This window comes from Megascapheus bottae, chromosome 14, assembly GCF_031878675.1.
Source record: "Megascapheus bottae isolate mThoBot1 chromosome 14, mThoBot2.hap1, whole genome shotgun sequence".
In the NCBI taxonomy this organism is placed as follows: Eukaryota; Metazoa; Chordata; class Mammalia; order Rodentia; family Geomyidae; genus Megascapheus; species Megascapheus bottae.
The window spans coordinates 11117520-11136657 of record NC_143522.1 but is presented as its reverse complement, the minus strand read 5'-3'; the positions used below and the strand labels follow the sequence as shown (position 1 = coordinate 11136657).

Sequence of the window (19138 nt, the reverse complement as noted above, 5' to 3'; positions counted from 1 at the left end):
AGCAGTTTCACATCATAGTTCAACATAGAAGAAAACTAGCACAGCTGTATTCATGACAAATACATCTGCAGTAATCTATCTAAATTACATACTGACAAAACTTGAAAGGTGTTTGTTTACAAAGCTGTATTGGAGTCAGACATTGGTGGCTCAAACCTATAATCCTAACAACTCAGGAGGCTGAGATCTGAGGATCACCATCTGAAGCCAGAAGGGACAGGGAATCCTGAGAGGCTTTTGTCCAATTAAAAAGTTGGAAGTGGCACTGGGGGTCAAATGGTAGAGTATTAGCCTTGAGCTTAAAGCTCAGGGACAGTACGCAGGACCTTAGTTCAAGACTGAGCCACAGCCTGCGGGCCCGTCTCACTCGGTTCACGGTCCCTCCAGGCCCCGCTGCGCGAAACTTTACTCTTTATATTTGCAAAGTACTTTATTTTTCTTCCTCTCTCCCCGGCTGGGGCTGAGGCCCCTCCCCCGGCGGCCGGGTCCGCTCCCCCGGGGGCAGGTGGGGACTCGGGAGCCGCCGGCTCGCAGCAGGCTCCTCGCCCCTCCCAGGCCTGACCCAGCAGGGCCCAAAGTTGCCTGTGGTTTGGGTGGCTCCCGCGGTGGCTGGGACTGAAGATTCGCGGGGGTCTGCTCCCCAAACCCTCCCTCCCTCCCGGTCAGAAGCAGCAGCGCCGGGCTGCGGGCCTGTTTGGGTGGATAGAGCTCTCCCTTGGTAAGACTTATTTTGTTAATAAATAGAATACTTGGCTATAAAAAAAAAAAAAGACTGAGCCACAAAACAATGATGTATTTGTAGTCTATGTGCATTGTGTAGACAGACTATTTCCACCACCTATGGAAATGCTCACCCAGTACCGCCTGCCACATTTGCACAGGCCTGGACCCCTCCTTCCACAACTCATTTTGTCAGGGCTTAGTTTCAAAAATTATATATTTCTGATAGAAAATTGCCTTCTGGGAAAATTTCCCCAACACCTTAAAGGCCTTGTGATTTATTTCCAATGATTACCAAAAAGCCAGAAGTGGAGCTGTGGCTCAAGTGGTACAGTGCAATCATTGAGCAAAAAAGCTAAGGAACAGAACCCAGACCCTAGGTCCAATCCCCAATACACACACACACACACACACACACACACACACACACACACACACACACACACACACACACACACACACACACACACACACACACACACACACACACACACACCCCAGTTATTTGAGGCCAAGTAAAGAATGATCAATAAACCTATGATTTTTTTGAGCATCTACTATGAAAGAAGGTGCGTTAAAAAAAATCTAGACACCAAGAAATGGAGATCCAAAAGTTCAAAAGCAAAAAAGCTGTTTCTGTGGTGAAGTCGGTACATTGTTTTTGACGGCTTAGAAAGCTTCCGTTAGTTCTCATGGAGGAAGCACTATGAAGCAAAGCTGTGACATTTCCACACAGCCCAGCAGAGGGAAAAACAGGAAGGAGAGCTTCCTCTGTGTCAACCTTGCAGGTCTCCTGCAGGCACTGCTGCAACACTTGGCATGACCCAGGCATTCATGGTCCTGTTTCCCTATTATCTTCCCTCTTTTTTTTTTTTTTTTTTTAAAGTAGCTGGTTGATGACCTGAGCTGCATTTCTGTTTTTGCCTGGCCACAGTCCCTCTTTCCCGTGTGATGGCATCCCCTGGGGACACCCTGCTTTTCATGGTGGAAGACTAGAATTCTGATCCTGTAGGAATGACTAACCCAATTCTGGAAAAGCGTGCTGGAAGAGCTGTGTGTGAGATCCCATGCTCTCGGCATGCTATCTTTTGTGGCCACAATGTGGTTCAAACAAGAGGCAGAATCGGATGGACATATGTACATACCCTCTTGTCATTGACGATCTAACACGTTTTGTACTCTTGCACAAATAAGCTACTCCAGGGTAGGGCACTGGTGTACAGGTGGCTTTCCCAGGGCCCTGCATGCTGAAGATAGCAGTCATGCAGCTGTCTGTGTGACAGTACAAGAGCATCTTGGGAAAAGCAGAGCTAAAGAAAACAAGACAACAGAATCTGCCATCGGAAGTCTCACTCTTCCCTGTACAGCTTTTCTTTTTCCGGTTCTCCACTGAGACAAGCCAGTGTCTGCTCATATTCACCTGAGTACTAGCACATTCCCCCTAAGTGAACATCTGTTGATGGTGTTGCGATGGAACCCAGGGCCTCATGATTGGCATCTTCAGCCCCTGAAGTTGTGTGTGCGTGTCAGTCCTGGGGTTTGAACTCAGGGCCTGAGCACTGTCCTTGGGACTTCTTTTCTCAAGGCTAGAGCTCTACCACTTGAGCCACAGCACCACTTCTGGCTTTTTTTTCTATGTATGTGGTACCAAGGAATCGAACCCCTGTCTTTGTGCATGCTAGGCAAGCACTCTACCACTAGGCCAGACTCCCAGCCCCTGAAGATAACTTCTTAAAGCTGCCCATACTGAAGGTGTGGCAGGGTGGTGCAGTGCTTACCTAGCATGCTCAAGGCCCTAGCTTCCACCCCAAGCACTACAAAACAAAACCCCAACAAATTATTCTGAACTCTAGAGGATCCCTGACTGGGTCATCTACATCTGATGGGCCAGGAGAGAATCAGCAGGCTTTCACAAAGAGGAAGTCAGGCCTGTTTCACCCAGGAGGAAAGTTCCTCACCACTGTTCCCAGTGATCTGCAGGCTGAGGGGCTCTGTGGGCAAAGGGCTCCCCATAGTGCCATGTACCCCAGGCTGCTGGAACATCTGTGTGTGTTGTCTCACCGAGCCCAGGGCCTGAGCACCAGTATAGCTACTCAGGAGGCTGAGATATGAGGATCGTGGTTCAAAGCCAGCTGGACATGAAAGTGTGAGACTTCTATCTCCAATTAACCACCAGAAAACTGGAAGCAGTGCTGTGGCTCAAGTGGTGGAGCAATAGCCTTGAGCTGAAGAGCTCAGAGATAGCACCCAGGCTCAGAGTTCAAGCCCATGACTGAAATAAAGACAAAACAAAATAAAAAAACACTGGCTTTCTTCAAATGCTTGATTTGTGTTGATAAAACAGGTTCATAAACACAAACCACCAGCATTGGATTATTAATTTAAACTCTATATTTCTGTTTTGTTTTGCAGTGTCAAGAGCTATAACCCCTAGTTCCTAATTCAAATTCTGCCCTATGGTTGGAGACAATTAAGCTGTGGTAACGGAAGAAAAACCAGAACAGAAAGCACTTCAGCAGCCACTTTACTCTTCTTTGTCTTTGGCCACACATCTTATTTGTGGAAAGTGTTATGACAGCGAGGCCGTTCACTGCATCACAGGAGAGGGCAACCCTGGACTATGAGGACCGCCTGTCATGTGACACCTGCCACATGACAGAGCTGTCTCAACATGCTGAAGACAACTGCTGTGGGGCTGAAAGACGGGAGTGGAGAAGGCATCTGGGGCAAGTGAACTTAACAAATGTCTTCAAATTGGGAATTTGGTGGAAAAATCCAGAATTTACTTAAGGATGATAGGGAGTCGTTGAGTGATAATTCCATTCTTTCTAGACATTACTGCATTTGGAACCTCGGGTGAAGACTTTCAGGATACAGTGCCCCGAATAAGTTCAAATAGCTACCGCAGATGGTACTGAGTTTCAGTATTTGAGAATCAACCTATGTATCGGATGGAACTCAGAGTGGGGAAGGGTGGTGGGAGTCTTATTGAAAGATGTCAAGTGTGCAGCACTGAAGTCTGGAAGTGGAAGCTTGAACGGCCTTGCCACTGGGCTGCTGGTGCCTGCTCCCTGCATCTCCTGAGGAGCTTCAGAATCCAATGCATATGCATTTCCTCGCTGGATCTCCAAGGTGATGATCAAGGTGAAGAGTCCTGTTGGCTTTAAACTGTTCATTTAACCTCTTAGGAGTGGGAGTCCTGAGAGTGTGCGGCTGGTAGAAGCCCTGGTGACAAGGGTCACACTGCTGAGGGAAGCCCATTGTGCTTCCCTGTCCATTCTGCCCCTCAAATTCGGTAGTTGTGCACCAAGGGACAGAGTCCACCACCATCAAGTATGTTGAAAACCGTTGTCCAGTGACACCTCCTTCCAATGTCCAATTGTGCAGGTGGCTGGGAAAACTTGGAAGGAAGATGTATAAGTCCAGCTGGGAATCTTGACTTTGTAAGATGGGTATACTGAAAAATCACCTTTGTCTTCCCCAGAGTTTATTATAGTCAAAGCAGAAACATCCATGGGATTCCAACTGCAAATAGGCTAGATATAAAATTGATGGAATGCTAACTGGTCCATAAAGGGCTGTACCAGGTAATCTGTGGCAAAGTAGAAAACGAGCCCAAAGGTGATAGAGATGGGAAGAGCTGGTAATGCTTTCTTGAAAATGGCGAGGAGTAGTAATGTAAGGCACAGACCCTGCAGAAGAGATGGGAAAAGACACATGCTCACACAAGACATATACCAATCCCTGCAAAACAACTCAGTAACAAATTCTGGCTAAGTGAATGCTATCCTTTGCAGTTACACTGACATTCCATTAAATCTAGAAACAAGCTATGGAGACAAAAAAAAAAAATGTAGTTTCTGGAGCCAGGTCTTACTACATATGGCTGTAGTGAAAGCTTATTCAAGGGAAAAATAAAAGGATCTTGTTGGTGGGCTGGGAGTTTGGCCTAGTGGTAGAGTGCTTGCCAACCATGCACGAAGACCTGAGTTCAATTCCTCAGTACCACATACAAAGAAAAAAGCCAGAAGTGGTGCTGAGGCTCAAGTGGTAGAGCTCTAGCCTTGAGAAAGTCCAAGGACAAAGTTCAGGCCATGAATTCAAGTCCAGGACTGATTAAAACAAAAACAAAAACAAAACAAGGATCATGTTGGGATTACAGACATGCACCACTATATGTGGCTTAAATCTAGCTTCTTGGTAAAAAGGAGAGCATGTTTATTTTCCTTCAATACAGAACTCATTGTACACACACATTCTGCTGACATTTTAATCTCTAATTCTAGAACAGGAATAGAATCTGAAAGAAAATGAAGCTGTTTGTAGAAAAACAAATCTGAGTGATTTGGCTTTAGCTACTCAGATCTGAAGCCAGCCAGAGCATGAAAGACCATGAGATTTCCAGAAAACTGGAAGTGGAGTTGTGGCTCAAGTGAAAAAGTGCTAGACTTGAGCCAAAAAGCCCCTGAGTTCAAGCCCCATGACTGACTAAATAAGTAATCCCAGGAGCAGAGAACATCCCTATGTGTGGTAGGGACAAAGAAATGCGTCAAAGAAGTGATAAGAAAAGCTGGTATGGTCAGGCCTGCATACTGCTTTCTTATAAACAAAAGTATATAAAGATAGTGCCTTAATGACTGAGACACTAGCTACATAGATTGGAAGTTGGCCATTACTTCAGATTCAGAAACAAAAGCGATCTTAACAGATTTAACAGCTGACTCAGTGGTAGACACTGTGCAGAGCAGGTCAAAGTCCTCAGCACTTACCCCAACCCCCCAAAATTGATATAGATCATAGCCAATAAATACTTTCCAAGTTAAAAAACTCACCTCAAAAGAAAAATAAAGTACATGAGAACTCTATTTATAATAAATGTATATACCAAATAAATGTATACACAAAGGCCCTTACGGAAACACATCTAATTTCACTCACATATATGCATGAAAAGTACGTATCTTAACTAGAGCGAACAATATGAAATAGCCTGTGAACTATTTACTTGTGTCATGGGTGTGGATTCCTGGGGCTCACGCTGTACCACCGTGAGCAGGGTCTGCATGGGTCCTGCGTGGCCAGTGTCTTTCAATGGGCTTGTTGCCCAAAGAAACTCTGTGTGCTGCAAAATTCCCAACTTGGACCAGGAGTGTGGCCTAGCGGTAGAGTGTTTGTCTAGCATGCACAAAGACCCGGCTTTGAGTCCTCGGTACCACATACATAGAAAAGCCAGAAGTGGTAGGTAGCCTTAAGGAAAGTTCAAGGGCAGTGCTCAAGCCCTGAGTTCAAGCTCCAGGACTGGCAAAAACAAAACAAAACAAAAAAAAACTCCAACCTCTATGATATTGGCTCTACGATAATAAACTCAGTTCTAGGCTGCAAATTTCCTATGCATCTAGGTATCTACTGGGCTTCAGGAATGGTTCCTAACCAGAAATTCAAAATTTCCTAGAGGACTCTGAAGCACTACACAAAACAAATGAAATGTGACAGCTCACAGCCGAGGGCACAGTTTGAGAGCTCCACATGACCAGTGTGTGGCACAGGGCACCATCACTCACCTAAGGCCTAGTTATATGTTTGTTTTTTTTCTTTTTTGCCAATCTTGGGCTTGAGCTCAGGGCCTGAGCACTGTCCTAGAGCTAGAGTTCTACCACTTGAGCCTCAGAACCAATTCTGGTTTTTTCTATGTATGTGGTACCGAGGAATCAAACCTGGGTCTTCGTGCATGCTAGGCAAGCACTCTACCACTAGGCCCAACTCCCAGCCCCGTTATATGTGTTTTTTAAAAATCTCTTTCTCAGGTGATTGGAGCTGTCGGCCCACCTGGAGTCAAAAGCAAATCACTTTAAAGATGCAGAGAACTCAGAATTCAGACAGATGTCCTGACACCTTTTTGTTGATAGTATATACTTACAATTAATATGGCTACAAAACAGGCTATGGTTGTGTTCCAGTCTCCGCTGGCAGTTGCTGAGGCTTTGCCAACCAGAACACTGTAGAAAATAAAATCTCCTAATCCAAGTTTTACTCCTCCTAGAAGGAAAGACCAGTCATGTGAAAGTCTGCCAATGTTTGCGGGGACCTCCAGAGTCTAAACTCACTAGAGCAGGTGCGGCGGCTCTGCCTGCAGTCACGCTACGAAGGAGACAGGCAGGGCCAGCGCTAGAGCCAAGACTCAACACCAGCACTGGCCACACAGCAAGATCCCAACTCAAGAAACAGGAACAGGGGGTGGGAAGGTGGCTCAGTGGGAGAGTGCTTGCCTAACATGCCTGAAAATCTGGGTTCCATTCCTCAGTACCACATACAGAGAAAAAAGCCAAAAATGGCACTGTGGCTCAAGGGGCAGGGTGGTAGCCTTGAGCTGAAGAGCTCAGGGACAATGCCTGGCCTGGAGTTAAAAGTCCCCGGCCCCTCCCCCCAAAAAAGCCATAGTGTTGCATAGTATTATTTAGCATTGTACTAATTAATCTATTACAATATTCGTTTTATTCTCATGGAATTGATAAAGCACCTAAAGGGTTCCACTGCCTTGCAACACAGAGAAATGTACATACTTTCCTCCGGATCTTCACTGGTTAAGATGCTGCTGGACAGCTCCTGGACAGCTGCGCGTGTCTCGGCTGTAGAGCGATGGGGCCCTAGATGACTGTCCCTCTGGGCTTCCCACTCCTCACTGAAGCCGCCGTCATCATTCTCTGAACTAGCCTCTTGCGCCTCCCTTTCTGTGCCTTCGAGAAAAAGAATATAGGCTGGGAGTTTGGCCTAGTGGTAGAGTGCTTGCTTGGAATGCATGAAGACCCGGGTTCTTTAGAAAAAGCCAGAAGTGGGGCTGTAACTCATGTGCTAGAGCTCTAACCTTGAAAAGCCCAAGGACAGTGCTCAGGCCCTGAGTTCAAGCCCCAGGACTGCCCCCACCCCCAAAAAGAGATATTATAGTTGCAGTATCTCGAATAATTTTTTTTTTTTTCCAGTCCTAGGCTTGAGCTAGGGCCTGAACACTGTCCTTGGGACTTTCTCAAAGCTAGAGCTCTACCACTTGAGCCTCAACACCATTTCTGGCTTTTTTCTATGTATGTGGTACCAAGGAATCGAACCCTGGTCTTTGTGCATGGTAGGCAAGCACTCCACCACTAGGCCAAACTCCCGGCCCTCTCGAACAATTTCTTTATATCTTAAGAAAATCAAGGGCTAGGAGTATTGCCTAGTGGTACAGGGCCTGCCTAGCATGCACGAAGCCCTGGGTTCGAGTCTTCTGAACCACATACACAGAAAAAGCTGGAGGTGTGGTGCTGTGGCTAAAGTGGTAGAATGCTAGCCTTTAGAAAGCCCAAGGACAGTGCCCAGGCCCAGAGTTCAAGCCTCAGGACTAAGAAAAGATAAAGAGAAAAAAGGGGAAGAAAAGAGAGAGGGAGAAAGGGAGGGAGAGGAGGAGAGAGAGAGAGGGGGAGGGAGGTGAGGAGAATGATATCCTGAGGTCATGGTGTGTAGGGTGGCTAGCTCCTTTGTCACAAAGCAGGGCCATCCCATACCCGCTGCCTAGGTGCCCTGCTGTAAGTTCACAGCACATCTCTGCTTTGCTTGGGCTTCCACCCCTTGCTCATGACACTGCTCTAGCCAAGTCAAACATGATGTATCCTTCATTTCTCTTCCCAAAGAAAGCGCTATGCCTGAGGGGCTGCCACCTGGAACTGGCCAGTGACTGCTGAGCAAAGTCTACTGAAATGTGAAACATTTTTCCTCTTGTTTCCATTTTCCAAGGAAGAAACCATCAGCCTCAGCCCTGTATGTTACCTACTCCAGACCTGATGCCTGTACCTGCACCAGCATGACCTGGGAGGCAGGGAGTCTTAGGATTAATTGGTCCTACAATTGCCTTCCCCTTCTGGGTGACTTCATCTTTTTTTCTTTTTTTTGGTCAGTTTTTGTGGGACTTGAACTTTGGGCCTGGGCTTGTTCCTGAGCTCAAGGCTACCACCACACCCCTTTAGCCACAGCACCACTTCACGTTTTCTGGTGGCTAATTGGAGATAAAAGACTCAAGGGGGGGGCCGGGAGTTTGGCCTAGTGGTTAAAGTGCTTGCCTAGCATGCATGAAGACCCGGGTTCGATTCCTCGGTACCACATACATAGAAAAAAGCCGGAAGTGGTGCTGAAGCTCAAGTGGTAGAGCTCTAGCCTTGAGAAAGTCCAAAGACAGTGCTCAGGCCCTGAGCTCAAGCCCAGGACTGGCAAAAAAAAAAAAAAAAAAAAAAAAGACTCAAGGGGTTTGTTTGCTTTTTTGGTGCCTGGGTTGGCTTTGAATTGTGATCCTCAGATCTCAGCCTCCTGAGTAGCTAGGATTACAGGCATGAGTCACCATGTCCAGCTTTGGTAACTTGTCCCACTAAAGAACACATTTCTTCTGTGTTTCTGGCAACTGACTTGAGTTTGTAAATTCTTTGCAGCTGAGTGGTAATCTTTACTGGCTTTAGTAACTTAATCTGACTGAAGATTAACAGTTTAAACCTTGAGAAACTTTTATACATTAAGGGCCAGGACTTTGGCCTAGTGGTAGAGTGCTTGCCTGGCATGCATGAAGGCCTGGGTTCAATTCCTTGGTATCACATACATAGAAAAAAGCTGGAAGTGGTACTGTGGCTCAAGTGGTAGAGCTCCAGCCTTGAGAAAGTCCAAGGACAGTGCTCGGGCTCTGAGCTCAAGCCCAGAACTGGGGAAAAAAAAAAAAATTTTTTTTGCAAAATACATAAATGAAGCCGACCATTCTTCCTCTCCTCTCCAGGGTAGAGACAGAACCCAGAGCCTCAGAAATGCTAGGCAAGTGCTCTACCACTGTGCTTCACTCTTTTATTTTCTTTGTGCTAGTACTTGGGCTTGAACTCAGCGCCTCATACTCCTCCTTAGCTTTTTTATTCAAGACTAGCCCTCAACCACTTGAACCACAACTCCATTTTCAGATTTTTTTTCTGGTTTACTGGAGATAAGCCAGATTTCAGCCTACTGAGTAGCTAAGATGATAGTCACTAGCACCTGGCTTTTTTAAAAAATTACCTTTAACGAGTTGTATTAAAGGGCTTCAATTCAACATGTCAATTTATATGTTCCTCCTATGTGTATGTACACACACACACTTAATTTACTTCTGCCAGGTTAGCCTTGAATTCTCAATTCTTCTGCTTAGTCTTCTAAGTGCTGTGATTACAACTGTTCAACACTACACTCAACTGTTTTCATCTTTCCATATTTGAAGACACAGTTTAGATTTTTCTTATTTTTATATCATAGCTTCAACAAACTGTTATGTATCCAATGGAGGAATGTTAACCCAGGGTGCTCTGTGTGGTTGGGTTTGAAGTCTCTGGGATTCTTAAATATTTATCTGTGTATTTATTGGGGATTATCATATCTCTTTCAGATTTCTCAAAAGCATCTAAGACAAAAAAAAAAGAGGTTAGTTATAAGATGACAATGAAGGCTGCAAGTTTGGCCTAGTGGTAGAGTGCTTGCCTAGCATGTACAAAGAGCCAGGTTCAATTCCTCAGTACCACATACATAGAAAAAGCCGGAAATGGTGTTATGGCTCAAGTAGTAGAGCTCTAGCCTTAAGAAAGTCCAGTGACAGCACTCAGTTCCTGAGTTCAAGCCCCAAGACTGGCAAGGAAGGAAGGAAGGACAGGGGAAGAAAGAAAGAAGCTGACAATGACCCTGAAAAAGAAAGATCCTCCCAAGTAAAAGCTACCTACTTTGCGTGTTGTATTTGGAGTTTTTGGGCACCCTTCTTTGGGCTTCTGGGTCTCCTTCAGCCATATTCACCAACCATACCATTGTAGCTGTTGTGAAATACAAAGTTCCAGTTGAGCAGCAGAAACACAGAAGGAACTACTCAAGTGCACAGTAGGCTTTTACTTCTCTACAGAAATCACCAATCTTTGCAATGCTGCCTTAAGCATTCTTCTTTTTCTTTTCCATAGGTCATGGGGCTTGAACTCAGAGCGTGAGTCCTGACCCTGAGCTCTTGTTTGCTAAAGGATACCACTCTACCACTTCCAGTTTTCTGGTGGTTAATTGATGGTAAGAGTTTCACAGGGGCCGGGAGTGTGGCCTAATGATAGAGTGCTAGCCTAGCATGCATGAAGCCCTGGGTTTGATTCCTTGGTATCACATACACAGAAAAAGCCAGATATGTTGTAGCTCAAGTTGTAGAGTGCTGGCTTGGAGAAAGCCCAAGCCCTAAGTTCAAGCCCCAGAAGTGGCAAAAAAAAAAAAAAGTCTCAGACTTTGCTTCCTGGGCTGGCTTTGAACTGCAACCTTCAGATCTCAGCCTCCTGAGTAGCTAGGATTACAGGCCTGAACCATCAGTATCCAGCATTCATAACAAACCATAAATGCATATTCAAAACCAACAAGATTCTCTTTGGCTTTAAAAACTAAAAACTTAGGTGCTGGGAGTTTGGTCTAGTGGTAGAGTGCTTGCCTAGCATGCACGAAGACCCGGGTTCAATTCCTTGGTACCACATGCATAGAAAAAAGCCGGAAATGGTGCTGAGGCTCAAGTGGTAGAGTTTCTAGCCTTGAGAAAGTCCAAGGATAGTGCTCAGGCCCTGAGCTCAAGCCCAGGACTGGCAAAAACAACAACAACAACAACAACAAAAAAAAACCTAAAAACTTAATTCTGAAAAAACAATGTGCTAATTCAATATTATTCTGAAATACTTACAGGAATAAATGAGTGCTGGAAAGAGTGTTTCGTTTCTCTCCTGAGCTGTTTCAACCAGCATACGAAGTGGACCTTTTGGGCACAAAACAGCCACTAAATCTAGAAAGAGGAAAACAAACAAACAACAACAAAAAATGACATCTGATAAAATTCTGTATACTGGCCAAATAGGTAAATGGTTGCCTATGGAAGGATTAACTAAAGGAAAGCAATTCAGGATTTTTGCTTTTACACAAAAATGATGAATGAATATGAAATAATGAACAGGTGAAGTGGTAGAAGAAAAAGCAGCTTGCATCCTAAATAAAACATATACATATTTACAATATATAAAAGACAGTATTGCCAGGTGCTGGTGGCTCATGCCTGTAATCCTAGATATTCAGGAAACTTGACATCTGAGGATCACAGTTGAAAGCTAGTCCAGGCAGGAAAGTCTATGTCAAATTAATCACCTAAAAACTAGAAGTGGAGCTGTGGCTCAAAGTGGTAGAATGTTAATTCAGACCCTGAGTTCAAGCCCCATGACAGATAAAAAACAAAGCCAAAACGAGTACTGCTATATAAAAAAACACACAGAAGATCTCTGCAAATTGTAGTGTTATTGCTATTTATGAAGCCTACAGTGCATCTTTAGTAGGCTGGAAGAATGACTTCTTAATCTGAAGGAAAGAGGCAGAGATGAAAAATATTATAGAAAGGCCATCAAACTGTAAGTAATAAATCTACCTAAAAGCTGTAACAGAAGCTTAAACCCAAATGCTCATCAACTTCTTTTGAAATATGAACAGTCAGAAAAGCTCTACCTATTGCGTGTATGTGTGTACGTGTGTGTGTGTGTGTGTATGTATGTATGTATGTATGTATGTATGTATGTATGTATGTATGTATTCATTGATAATGGGGCTTAAACTCAGGGTCTGGGCACTGTCCTTTAACTTTTTCCACTCAAAGCTAGTACTCTACCATTTGAATCACATGTCTACTTCTGGCTTTTTGGTAGTTAATTAGAGATAAAGACTCACAGAATTTTCTGTTTGAGCTGGCTTTGAACAATGATCCTTGGATCTCTCTGCCTCCTGAACTGCTAGGATTACAGATGTGAGCCACCCATGCATGGCTCATCCCTTTTTTTTCAAAACAACATAGGGCTGGGTATAACCCTTGCCTTACATGCGCAAGGTTCTGTCTTTGTGCCACAAGAAAAGTAAGTGCACATCTTGACGGCACTTGAAGTAAAATAAACAAATGAACAATACAAAATGAGTAATAAAAATCAGTATTTCTTTCTTTCCGGTCAAATAAAAGTACTTCACAAATATTCAGGTCTCAGAACATGAGATGCTAGAGACTGACTTAAAAAAAATTAAAGAGGGGCCGGGAGTTTGGCCTAGTGGTTAAAGCGCTTGCCTAGCATGCATGAAGACCCGGGTTCGATTCCTCAGTACCACATACATAGATAAAAGCCAGAAATGGTGCTGAGGCTCAAGCAGTAGAGCTCTAGCCTTGAGAAAGTCCAAGGACAGTGCTCAGGCCCTAAGCTCAAGCCCAGGACGGGCAAAAAAAAAAAAAAAAAAAAAAAAAATTAAAGAGATTCAGAGAAGCAAAATACATAAATTATTTCTAATTCTACCACCATTATCTTCAATGAAGGAACTGTACTGAAAATTCAAAATATGAAAATAGAAAATATGGGGAGGGAGAGTGGCCTAGTGGTAGAATGGTTGCCTAGCATGCACAAAGCCCTGAGTTCGAGTCCTTAGTACCACATAAACAGAAAAAGCTGAAATTGGTGCTATGGCTCAAGTGGCAGAGTACTAGCCTTGAGCAAAAAGTGTCCAAGGACAGTGCCCAGGCCTTAAATGCAAGCCCTAGAACTGGCAAAAAGTAAATAAAATAATTCCAAACTCTTAAAAGGTATAGCTAAATTTGTAAATGAAGACTCACACTGATATTCCTATTTAGATACATATAAGTAGAAAAAATCATAACTACAAGTGGTCACAATAGTGTAACAATAGCAGTAATAAGACCACATACATCTCTAATCTCAGCATTTCAACTTATATTTGTTTAAATGAAAAAAGGGAAATTGAAGGCGGCTATGGTGTTACTCATCTATAATCTCAGCTACATAGGAGGTGGAAGTAGGATTGTAGTCCAAGGTTAGCAGTCAAAAAATGAGATCTTATCAGAAAACAAAGTAAAAGCCAAGTGCTCACTCTGTAATCCTACTTAGGAGGTTGAGATTTGAGAATCACAGTTTGAGAGATCCTATCTCCAATTAAAAACCAAGAAATCCAGATTAGAGGTCAGACTCTTTACTTGCTTTGTGACTATAATTTATTTAAACCTGAAATGCTAGTGATTGCAAATAGGAAATTATAAATGTTTGCTATCTTTTTTGGTCGGTCTTGGGACTTGAACTCTGGGCCTGGGTGCTGTTCCTGAGCTCTTCAGCTCAAGGCTACTGCCCTACCCCTTGTATCACAGCCCCACTTCCCAATTTTTAGTGGTTAACTGGAGATAAGAGGCTCATGGTCTTTAGTACCTGGGATGGCTTTGAACCATGATCCTCAGATCTCAGCCTCCTGAGTAGCTAGGATTACAGGCTCCAGCTTAAACATTAGCTATTTTTTAAAATACAAAATCCTGTGAAATAAAGTAGTTACTGCTTATTTCTGCTAACATACCTGCTAAATTTCATATACAGATTTACAGCTTGATATAGAATCTGAATACTCTCCAATGTTCTTTCCACTGTATTATATCATTTCTAATATCAACCCTTCTTAATTTTTATTCACTTTAATGGATTTAAAAATAACTTTAGCCGCACAGAGGCTCACACCTATAATCCTAGCTACTGAGGGGGCTGAGATCTGAGGATCAAGGTTCAAAGCCAGCCCAGGCACAACAGGACCTGAGGCTTATCTCCAATTAACCTCTAGAAAATGAGAAGTGGATCTTAGCTCAAGGGTAGGGTGGTAGCCTTGAACTGAAGAGCTCAGGGACAGTGCCCAGGGTCTGAGCTGAGTTCAAGCCCCTTGACTCACAAAAAATAAAACAAAATAAAATAACTTCAATTTTTTTTCACAGGACATAACGGCTCACGTCTGTAATCCTAGATACTCGAGAGGCTGAAATCTGAGGATCACAGTTCAAAGCCAGCCCGGGCACTAAAGTCTCTGAGACTCTTATCTCCAATTAACCGCCTGAAAACCAGAAGTGGTGCTGTGGCTCAAAGGGTAGTGTGGTAGCCTTCAGCTGAAAAGCCTAAGAGCTCAGGGACAATACCCAGGCCCAGGGATAGGGCAGTAGCCTTGAGCTGAAGAGCTGAGGGACAGCCCTAGTCCCTAGGCCCAGAGTTCAAGCCCTATGACTGACCACAAAAAAAAAAACCAAAAAAACAAAAAAAACAACTTGAATTTTTTCATTTCAAAATTCAATAAGGGGAAGTGTGTCATAAAAACAAAAATAGTTACAGGATGCGGCAGCTTCAAACAAGTTGAAGATCTCATTATTTCAGATTAAAACAAAACCATGCCTCTTATTTTGTGGCCAGGCACTGGTGGCTCATGTCTAAAAATCCTCAAATCCTAGCTACTCAGGATGCTGAGACCTAGGGACCATGGCTCAAAGCCAGCCTGAACAGAAAAGTTTATGAGACTCTTATCTCCAGTAAACCACCAAAAAGCCAGAAGTAGAGCTTAGCTTAAATGAGAAAGTGCCAACCTTGAGCAAAAACGCTCAGGGACAAGTGCCCAGACCCTGAATTCAAGCCACAGAATCAGCACACAAAGACCAAAGAACTGAATGTATTATTTTGTGTCATGAACTCTACTGGAGCCTTTCAACATACTTAATTCTCTGAGCATTTTACAACTCCATTGCTCTGGTCCCTATTTACAAATAAGGAAACTAACTATACAGTGTCTCAAGCCTGTAATTCCAGCTACTAGGGAGGTAGAGATCAGAAGGCTTGTGGTTGGAGACCAGCCTGGGCAAAAAGGTATTAAGACTTCAGGGCTGGGATGTAGTTCAGTGGCAAAGCGCTTGCCTAGCAAACGCAATGTCCTGGGTTCAATCCCCAGTACCAAAAAAGAAAAAGAAAAAAAAAAGTTATTAAGACTTCATTTTAAACAATAAGCCTACTGTGGCCGTGTGCCGGTGACCTAAGCTACGCAGGAAGCATGGAATGGAGAATTATAATCTCATGCCATTCAGGCAAAAGTGCAAAAATGGATTAGAAGCATGGTTTTAGTAGTAGAGCACATGCCTAGTGGGTGCAAGGCCCTCAGTTCATACTCTAGTACCATCAAAGAACAAAACCAAATAAAATCCCACAAATGAGGAACCTGAAAGCCAAAAATTTACAAACCATTGATGGCAGAGAACTTTTTTTTTGGTAGTGCTTAGGATCAAACCCAGGACCCTTCTTGCAAGGTAAGAGAGGGGTGTTGAATCTATGTCTTGAGGCAGAAGTCCACAGCAGTAATAAGACATTTTATAAGACTGCAACCTAAGGGGTTCAGGCTATAGGGCAGATACACATGAAGATCTTCCCTAAGTGACGAGAAGTGAGGAAGAGGCAAGTTACGCTGGATAGAGGTCTTGGGTTTTACCATATACTGAAATCACAGCCAAGATGAGCCACGCAGTCCACTCGGGGAGGTACTTGATGAACACCAGGGCCATGAGGGCACTGATCATGATGAGATAGGCCTGCTGCAGTCGAAGCGGACCTTTCCAGTGAATGGAAATCATTCCCACCACACCAAAATTCCAGATCAGAAGCGCAACTGTGATGTAGTCCACTGCCACATTGTAGGTCTTGAACACTTCCCTGAAAAGGAGGAATAAAAGAAGAGAAAATGAGTGTGAGTGATTACAATGCTGCTTTTACCTTCTTACATGATACCAGGCCCTCCATGGACTTCACCACTTGCCCAACATTTTTCTTTCTTTTTTTAATGTATGTGGTACCAAGGAATTGAACCCAGGTTTTCATGCATGCTAGGCAAGCACTCTATCACTAGGCCAAACTCCCAGCACCACATTTTTCTTTCAATTCACTCTTTTCCTCATATGCAGCTTCAACATGAAACTATCATTCATGCAGATAAAAAGCTAATATCATAGGCCAGAATTACAAAAATAAAAACAAAAACTTTAAAAAAGGGGCTAGCATGTACTGTGGTTCCTTGGAACCACATACACAGAAAAAGCCAGAAGTGGTGCTGTGGCTCAAGTGGTAGAGCTCTAGCCTTGAGAAAGCCCAAGGACAGTGCTCAGGCCCTGAGCTGAGGCCCAGGACTGGCAAAAAAAATAAAAAAATAAAAACTTAAAAAAATTATACACTACACCTAAAATACATTATATTTTGGGAAATCCTAGTATAAAATATATCAAAGTTAGAAAAAAAACTAAAACCAAAAATTTTATAGCTAGAATATTAGTGATATTCTGTTTTGGGGGAAGAGGGGGGGCATGGGGCTTGAACTCCACTTGGGCGAAGTCCCTGAGCTCTTCAGCCCTACCCTTGAGCCAAGCCCCATTCCCTATTTTCTAGGGATTAAATGGAGATAAGAGTCTCAGGTCCTATTGTGCCTGGGCTGGCTTTGAACCATGATCCTCAGATCTCAGCCTCCTGAGTAGCTAGGATTATAGGTGTGAGCCACTGCCTGCTAGAATATTAGTGATATTCTTGTACAAGACAATTTAGTAATCCATTAGAGAATTTTATACACACACACACACATATAGACAACCAAACATGTTGCTTGATAAACATGATCCTATTTATGGGAAATACAAGGGGGAAGTGCTGGGTGCTGGTGATTCATATCTGCAAACCTAGTTACTCAGGACTGAGACCTGTAGATTAAAGCTGTGCTGAGCAGGAACGTTTATAAGACTTTTTTTTTTTTGTTTTTTGCCTGTCCTTATTTGAGCCACAGCATCACTTCCAACTTTCTCTGAGTAGTTTATTGGAGATAAGAGTCTCAAAGACTTTTCTGACAGGGCTGGCTTCCAATCAAGATTCTCATATCTCAGCCTCCAGAATAGCTAGGATTATAAGCATGAGCCACTAGTGCCCAGCCTATGAGACTCCTTATCTCTAATTGGTCACCAAAAAGCTGGAAGTAGAGCTCTGGCTCAACTGGTAGAGCACTAGCCTTGAGCAAAAGAGCTCAGAATGAGTTTAAGCCCCAGGACTGACAACAAACAAAATAAAAATAAAAAGAGGAAGGGGGCCAGAGATTGATATATTAATTCTTGGAATAACAAGTAGGCTTAACTTCAATTTTATAAAATGATATTGATTTGATTATTCATTGAGACAAAAAGTAAGAAAGAGGTAAAGAGAGATGGAAAGAGTATATGTGTGGGAATGTAAGGAGGTATCTATGTACATGGCAGGGGCACATTCCTGAGGAATGAACTAGGGCTTTTGCACATGCTTAACTACATGCTCTACCATGGAGCTGCATCCCCAGCCTACACATTTACTTTAATCGATGAAGGTTTAGCTTTTTTTTTTTTTTTTAACTGCCAGTACTGGAGCTTGAACTCTTGGACTTGGTATTTTTGTTTTCTTTTCCACTCAGAGGGAGAGGGAGGATGGAGGGAGGGAGAGAGGGAGGAAGAGGGAGAGGGAAGGAGAGAGGGGGGAGGGAGGGAAGGAGGGAGGAAAAGAGGGAAGGGGAGAGAGAGGGAGAGAGGGAGGAAGGGAGGGAGGGAAAGATGGGGAGAGAGGGGGAGGGAGGGAGAGAAAACACTAATTAAAAAAGGGAGAAGCCAGGCCCTGATGGCCCATACCTGTAATCCTAGCTACACAGGAGACTGAGATCTGAGGATCTTGGTTCAAAGACAGCCTAGGAATGAAAGTCGGTGAGACTCTTATCTCCAATTAAACTGCTAGAAAATCGGAGGTGGTGCTATGGCTCAACTGATAGATCACTAGCCTTGAGCTGAAGAACTCAGGGACAGCGCCCAGGCCCAGAGTTCAAGCCCATGACCGACCAAAACAAAAAGAGAAATGTTAAAAAATTAATTCATGGGCCAGGAGTTTGGCCTAGTGGTACAGTGCTTGCCTAGTATGCACAAAGACTGGGTTTGATTCCTCGGTACCACATATACATAGAAAAAGCCAGATATGGTACTGTGGCTCAAGTGGTCAAGCTCTAGCCTTGAGAAAGGCCAAGGACAGTGCTCAGGCCCTGAGTTCAAGGCCCAGGATGAGCAAAAAAAATTAATTCATATTTATATACAATCTTCAAATCCTTTTTCAGCATTGATTCACAGATTTTAATTTGTATGAAAAATTAGGCTTAAAATTGATTGTGGTCATAAATTCTTGTACTTCTATTTATTAACAGCAAGGAACAAGAAAAGAATATTTCTATCAAGAATACTAACTCGTTTTTACTATATCAAGTATGACGTAAGTATGGAAATAATTATAACGTAAGAGTGACTCAGGTACATAGCTTTTAGTAAAGTAATGAGGCTGAGTTAATGTCTAAAAAGACGAAAGTGATTATTACTTACCCCAGGTAAATAAATGAAAAAAAGAACAGCAACAACAGAGACGAAACAATCAGCCAGGCATGGATGACCTAGAAAAAGAAGCATTTCAATATAACTCACAGATCCTATAGCTGTTTAAACACTAGAAATTTCTTCAAAAACAGT

General features: G+C 43.4%; 1 protein-coding gene across 3 annotated transcripts in view; it reads right to left on the bottom strand.

Annotated features, from left to right (window-relative positions):
- Positions 1 to 3227: 3227 nt before the first annotated feature.
- Psen1 (presenilin 1) overlaps positions 3228 to 19138 on the bottom strand; it is a 40009-nt gene continuing 24098 nt past the window's right edge. For all 3 annotated transcript variants that reach the window (XM_090344419.1, XM_090344421.1, XM_090344420.1), the window contains exons 5-11: positions 18995 to 19062; positions 16066 to 16286; positions 11441 to 11539; positions 10467 to 10553; positions 7281 to 7454; positions 6638 to 6756; positions 3228 to 4412 (exon numbers count right to left, since the gene is read on the bottom strand). In XM_090344419.1, the coding sequence (XP_090200545.1) occupies positions 4257 to 4412; positions 6638 to 6756; positions 7281 to 7454; positions 10467 to 10553; positions 11441 to 11539; positions 16066 to 16286; positions 18995 to 19062 (924 nt within the window). In that variant the 3' untranslated portion in view covers positions 3228 to 4256. The remainder of the gene's footprint in view (positions 4413 to 6637; positions 6757 to 7280; positions 7455 to 10466; positions 10554 to 11440; positions 11540 to 16065; positions 16287 to 18994; positions 19063 to 19138) is intronic.